General features: G+C 47.7%; 1 protein-coding gene across 1 annotated transcript in view; it reads left to right on the top strand.

The window, feature by feature from the left end:
• Nucleotides 1–6,337, top strand: part of Slc36a2 (solute carrier family 36 member 2) — a 24,338-nt gene extending 18,001 nt beyond the window's left edge. The window contains exons 7-9 of the mRNA XM_021211703.2: nt 1,196–1,362; nt 2,860–3,029; nt 5,991–6,337. Of these exons, the coding sequence (XP_021067362.1) occupies nt 1,196–1,362; nt 2,860–3,029; nt 5,991–6,262 (609 nt within the window). The 3' untranslated portion in view covers nt 6,263–6,337. The remainder of the gene's footprint in view (nt 1–1,195; nt 1,363–2,859; nt 3,030–5,990) is intronic.
• The last annotated feature ends 641 nt before the right edge of the window (nt 6,338–6,978 follow it).

The raw sequence follows: 6,978 nt of genomic DNA, 5'->3' as shown, positions 1-6,978 counted from the left end.
AAAAAACAAACAAACAAAAAAACAAATAAATAAATAAACAAATAAATGTAATTTTAAGAATCTTTCTAAAAAAATCAACTCAAGTGGATCAGATCCATTAATGGAAGACTCAAAACTCTAAAACTTCTAGAAGAGAATGTTGGGGGGGGAGGTGCGTAATAAGTCAAACACAGTGGGGGTCCTGGAAATGATTCCTTGGCTAGAACTCCAAAGGCACACAGGACAGAAGTAAACCCACAAATGGGGTTACATCTAACTAAAGAGCATCCAGACAGCAAAGGAAAAGCTTAGGAGAGATGGCCTTCAGGACGGGAGCCACACGATCCCCTGACAAGGCTGACACCACGGTGTATAAGGAACCCTGCAGACAACAGCAAAGCAATGCAGCTGCCAAATGGGTGAATGACCCCAGTGGAGTCTTCTTCGGGAAGAACTACAGATGGCCAACAAATACATGAAAAATATGCACCTTCTCGTTAGCCACTGGGGAAACACAAATCCAAGTCACAGTGAGATATCTCCTCCCTCTGTTCAAATGACGAGTGCGTTAATCCAAAGCACAAAGACAGCTCTGCAGTTAGCGCTGGCTGCTCTTGTGGAGAAACCAGGTTTAACAGGTTGTAACTCAAGCTCCAGGAGATCTACCGCCCTCTTCTGGCCTCAACAGGCACTGCAATGTGTGTCAGACTCTCCTTAAAATAGATGTATTTATTTTTATGCTGTGTGTATGAGTCTTTTGCCTGTGTGTACATATGTACACTGCATGTGTGTCTGATGCCTGAAGAGGCCAGAGGAGCATGCTGAGTCACCTGGAGCTGGAGTTACAGGTGGTTGTGAGCTGCCTGATGGGGGTGGTCAGAGCTGAATCAGGGTCTTCTACAAGAGTGGCCATCAGGGCTCTTAACTGCTGAGCCATCTCTCCAGCCCCAGAATTTCCTTCTTTTTAAAGGCTGTATAATATTCCATTTCAGGGTTGTACCACATTTTGTTGACCCATTTTATGACGTGTGTCTCCCTTCCACCTTTGATCATGAATGATGTTAACATGAATTGTCTTTTAAGGTCCCTTCTTTTGATTCACTTGGGCACATTCCAGAGGCAGCAAGGCTTTCTCTTCTTTATGCTCCTGGTTGTTACCGTTATTGTTGTTGTTGCTGTTGTTATTCTCCTCCTTAACAGTGGGCTGCTCCTGCAGGTCCTGCCTCTGGAAAACAAGATGAAGGATGCCCGCCGCTTCCCAACCATTCTGTCTTTGGGGATGTCCATCATCACCACTTTGTACATTGCCATCGGGGCTCTGGGCTACCTGCGGTTTGGAGACGACATCAAAGCCAGCATCACTCTTAACCTGCCCAACTGCTGGTACCTTCATGGCTCTTGGGTGGTAGGGACTGAGAGATGTGTAGAACTGTGTGGCTCTCTTCCTCTCCCTGTCGGAGCAGGGAAAACAGGCTTAGAGATACTCCCTCTGGGAGAGATGGAGCCACCACTGATCCCTGGGACTACAGAGATCCCATCAAGAGCTGCTTCCAGGCTGAGTCGGGTCTAGGTATCTCAGTGCAAAGGGGGCATAACTAAGAGAAAAGGACAGAAACAAGAATCCTTGGTCACCTAGGGGAGAGCTCAGGAGTTCTGGAGGAGGACAAAGGGCTTCTGTGGGTTGAACCCTTTGGTTCCACTTCCCAGGCTCTGCTGCTGCTGGGGTCCCCCAAGCCAGGGGAGCTAGCATTGAAAACATGAAACAGAGCTTCGAGATGGTTCAGTGGGTAAGAGAAGTTGACACACACACACACGTGAGTACCTCTAGTCTAACCCCAACACCCCCACAGAAAGCCAGGCATGCGCCTGTAATGCCAACACGGAAGGTAGAGACAGAGGTTCACTGCCCAGTCAGTCAGGCTGAATGAGTGAGTTCCAGGTTCAGTGAGAGACCTTGTCTCAATCAATCAATCAATCAATCAATCAATAAGAGTAACTGAGGAAGACACTGACATCAACCTCTGGCCTCTACATGCATGTGGAATACACATGAACATACTCACATACAACATACACACATGTGCACGTATGCAACACACATGTATATGCACATACACATGCACACATGTGCAACATATGCACACATGCACATATACATGAATCACATGCATAGACACACTCACATGCATGCACATGCACATATGCATGCGATACACATGCACGCACATGCACTCACATACACAGAAGCATGTACACACACACACACACACACACACACACACACACACAAGTTCAGCTCCCTTGAAACCTCATCCTTCATCTGGGTCTCAGCTTCAAGCCCACTCATGACCCTGTTTCTTCTTCCATCCCCTCACATAACCCACTGATAATGTCTTTCCCTCTCCATTATCAGGGACTCCACAGTCCTCTCAACTAAAAGGGTCATGTGTTGCAGGCTCCTGATGTACTTAGGATTTAGGGGGCTCGAACAATTCCTATGAACTCAAGTCACACAGGACTTAGGACCCTGGCCCCTTACCAGCCAAGGTAAGGGAGAAGTATGTAGCCTCAACGCCTGTCCTCAGGCCTGCCCTGAGAAGCACCAGAGAGCTCTGTGAAGGTAGGCACACAGGTGTGTGCATGAGTGTGTACCACGTGTGCGCATGCTCAGGCCCTTCCTTCTGCTGCCATTGAATCCCTGATGCTTCTCTTCCCTCCACACTGGTGAGACTCCTCTGCACTCAGAGAAGGCACCACACCTTCATTTTCAGATAAGGAAACAAAGGCCCAAGGGACTGTCCAAACATCAGAGGCCGCTGTCCCCAGGAGGCCAGGCGTGGAAGTGTTGAGCCGTGGAGAACATGGCTGTGTGTCTTGCAGGCTGTACCAGTCAGTCAAGCTCCTGTATGTCGTTGGCATCCTGTGTACCTATGCCCTGCAGTTCTACGTCCCTGCGGAAATCATCATCCCTCTTGCTGTCTCCCAGGTGTCAAAACGCTGGGTGCTGCCCTTGGACCTGTTCATCAGGCTCGCCCTGGTCTGCCTCACATGTGAGTAGAACAGAGGCCAGGAGTCTCCGGACCATTTCTGAGGGACAGACAGGCAGGCAGGCAGACAGGCAGGCAGGCAGGCAGACACAGTCAGAGATAGAGACTGTGTGTCTGTCTGTCTGTCTGTCTGTCTGTCTGTCTGTCTGTCTGTCTGTGTCTGTGTCTGTGTCTGTGTGTATTCACTCATAGGTTTGCATCCATGTAGAAACCAGAGGACAACTTAGGTGACGTTCTTCAGGCACCACCACCTTTTTTCTTTTTAACGTGGTCTCTCATTGGCCTAGAACTCAGCAGTTAGGCGAGGCTACCTCTAGAGATCAGCCTGTCTCTGCCTCCCCAATGCTGGGGTTACAACTGTACCCCACCATGCCTCGTTCTTTTTTAAGTTCTAGAAATCAAACTCAGGTCCTTGTGCTTGCCAGGTAGACACTTGTCTAACTGAGCCATCTCCCAACCCCTATTTAGGCCATTCTTACATGTTCCCTGATTACAAAGGTTTACAGATGCCCAGTCCAAGGACAGATTCATTACTATCCAGTGTAATAAATAATAATCACGTGATAAAGAAACTATTCGGGGCACTGTGGTAAACTCACCCTCAACTGTATGTCTTGGCATTTTATTCAGCCCTCATGAGAGTGCTCAGGAAGCAGGACACTGCCAATTAACTGACCAGTGAACATTGGAGCTGACAGTGTCGCTCAGTTGGTAGAGCATTTCCTGGCCTGCATGAAGCCTTTGCTTCCGTCCCCAGTACCTCAGAGGTAGAGAATGGTGATGCACGCTTGTGATCCCAGCAATCGGAGGTACGAGCAGGAGGACTAGAAGTTCAAGGTCACTCTCTTGGCTACATTGCAACTTTGAAGCCAGCCTGAACTACATGACGCACTATGTATATAGCAACAGCAGTAGTAGTAACCAAGGACCAATGAGATGGCTCAGTTAGGAAGGACACTTGCCGCCAAGGCTCACAACCTGAGTTCAGTCCCAAAGTCCACATGGTAGGTGCGTACCAGGTCCTAAACGCTGCCCTCAGACTTCTACATATGTGCTGAGACACATACTCCGCACACATATGTTCAATAAGTAAATGTAATTAAACTTTAAAAAAATAATGATAATGAAGAAAATTAATCAGAATTCAAAGCCAAGCCACCAAATTCTAGAGCCAGCACCTTTCATGTCCAAGGCTGACATTGAAGGAGGGGAGCCAGGAGAAAAGCTCAAACAACAGATGCTGTCTGTCCCTCATGATTTTGTATGCATTTAGGCCAACATTGTAAACAAGGGCTCCTCTTCCCCACACCCCCCACCAATGTTGTGTAGGCAACCCTAATTAAATCCTGCCGGTTATTTAGACATGAAGGACGGGGTGGGGGTGGGGGGGATGAGAGAAGGCAGTGGAAGGGACATATAGTATATACCCACAGGACATTGTCAAAGGTTGGAAAATGAAAATACAGGCAGAAAGCATTTGATGGGGAGAGCGTTCAGAACACGCATATATGTATGAAATAACGATAGCAAAAGATCATTCAAAGCTATTGATATTTAAACAGTGGTTAGGTAAAAAGCATGACCGAAACCGGTTTTGCTGACTAAACAGGGCATTCTGGAAACACAGTCTCTCTAATCCCCCATCAGCAAGGCCAGCTGCAAGGAAGCCAGCCATTGTCATGGGAATTAAGGGACCATCTGAAACTCCCACTCCCTTTGGGCTTGGAGGATGGTGGCTTTTGCTGGGACCCCACATGGGGCAAACCTGCTTCCTTCATTCCCTGGTTATAGAAAGCTAACCCTTTGACTCTCCGGGTTGCAGCTCTTTAGTCTCTCCATCTCCAGAACCCAAGCACTGAACCTAAGTGATTAGAGAACCCCACCGACAACACAACAATACAAGCACATAGTGTTGTGGGGAACCCCCCCCCCCCCGAGATGACCACCATTTATAGCCAGTCTTTATTCCAGCCAGCTGGGACTATACTCAGGTATTTGGGGACTCGAGTGTAGCCTTGAACATTTAGAGCAAGTGGCTTTAAAGGCAAAATCTACATCCTGGGGTCTCATGCAGCAGCTGAAGTGGGCGAGGAGGTCGAGGCTGGGGTCTGCACGAACAGGCGGTTTAACAGAAACTAAGATAAATAAACTGGGGCATCCTGGCCTCAGGTTCCCAGAATGTAGCTGAGTTACTTTTCATAGAATTCTCCATCAAAGAGATCAAAGTCTAGTTAAACCCGAAATGGCCTCAGCAAAAAATACAAGATGGAGGAAGCTCTGCAGTGCCTTGCTTTGTCACGGCAGAGCTGAACAACAGGAATGGGTAATACCAACCACATGTTTGTTTGTTATTCATATGTACATGTTGACACATGTGTATAGCTCAGAAGAAAACTTGCAGGAGTCTGTTCTCTTCTTTTACTATGCCCTGCCTTTCTTTCTCTCCCCCCTCAATCTTCCCTCCCTCCCTCCCTCTCTCTCTTTCTTTCTCTTTCTTTCCTTCTTTCTTTCTTCCTTTCTTTCTTTCTTTCTTTCTCTCTCTCTCTCTCTCTCTCTCTCTCTTTCTTTCTTTCTTTCTTTCTTTCTTTCTTTCTTTCTTTCTTTCTCTTTCTTCATGTATTTATACCCCTTCTATACAGTCTCACATATCGCAGGTTGGCCTTGAACTAGAAGACTATGTAGCCAAAGAAAACCTTGAGCTCTGGATGCTCCAGGCTGCACCTCCAAGTCACTGGGGTTATAGGTGTGTGTCACCATGCTCAGTTTTCATGGTGTCAGGGATAGAATCAGGGCTTCACACATTCTGGGCAGGCATTCTACCAACTGAGCTACATCTGCAGCCCTCAATTTTTATGTGCAAAGCTGAATTTCTGAGGGAGGTTTGGTTTCTCTTAAAGACGACTTCAATAACAGCCTTTAAAGTAAACCTGGGATTCTCCATCTGTCTCTCTTCATCTCCCCCAGGCATGCTGGCCATCCTTATCCCCCGCCTGGACCTGGTCCTCTCCCTGGTGGGCTCTGTGAGCAGCAGCGCCCTGGCCCTCATCATCCCACCCCTGCTGGAAGTGGTCACCTACTATGGAGAGGGCATTAGCCCCCTGACCGTCGCCAAGGACGCCCTCATTAGCATCCTGGGGTTCATGGGCTTCGTGGTGGGGACCTACCAGGCCCTGGATGAGCTGATCAAGTCCGGGAACTCTCTCCCCCTGTCCAACTCCACCATGCTTATTCAGTGACAGAGCCTCACCTCGCCCACGGCGACTTATGTTGTCTATGAATCTTTTCTCTTCGCCTTCGCCTTTTCTCTGGTCCAAGATGTGGAAGAAAAAAAACAAAACAAAACAAAAAACAGGTGTAGCATATCTCCAGTACCATGTGTGTGTGCGCAAAGGAGATGGGGGCCATCTACACCACATACAAGGTGTAGATAGATGGTCATTAAAAACAAAAAAATGTTGGTCATTCTCTAGTTTTCCACACTGCAGAGACCTCACCCGTGGAAACTGCCATCTTGTTTTTGTCATTTATCTGCTAATTTCCTGCTATGCAAAAAGCAGCCACTAGGAGGCAGCAAGAGCCAGCTTTTGGCAGAAGGTAGTCCCCGCCCGCTCAAACTTTGATCATTTCCTTTTCCTGACCATGATGGGGACCCTGTGCTCACGTCAGCATCAAGATGGAGGGGCCAGGGCCAGTCACAGTGCTCAGGTAAAATGTCACCGACTATGTTACAGATAAGTGTGTTGAACTTTCTAAACCACCAAGCCTTAGTTCAACTCAGAAATTCAGCAGGGAACAAGAAAAAGTAGGGTCACGCCTATGGGTCGGGGGGGGGGCAGTCAGAGACATCATTGGAGTCGTTTTTTACTTCTGAATTCTTGCAATGAACATCTTCTGTTACCTGTTGGGCACCCAGCATAATACAGGGTTCTTTTTTTTTTTTTTTTTTTTTTTT

Source organism: Mus pahari, chromosome 14 (genome assembly GCF_900095145.1).
Source record: "Mus pahari chromosome 14, PAHARI_EIJ_v1.1, whole genome shotgun sequence".
Taxonomy (NCBI): domain Eukaryota; kingdom Metazoa; phylum Chordata; class Mammalia; order Rodentia; family Muridae; genus Mus; species Mus pahari.
The sequence above is the reverse complement of the archived record's forward strand: the minus strand, read 5'-3'. Positions and strand labels throughout refer to the sequence as shown.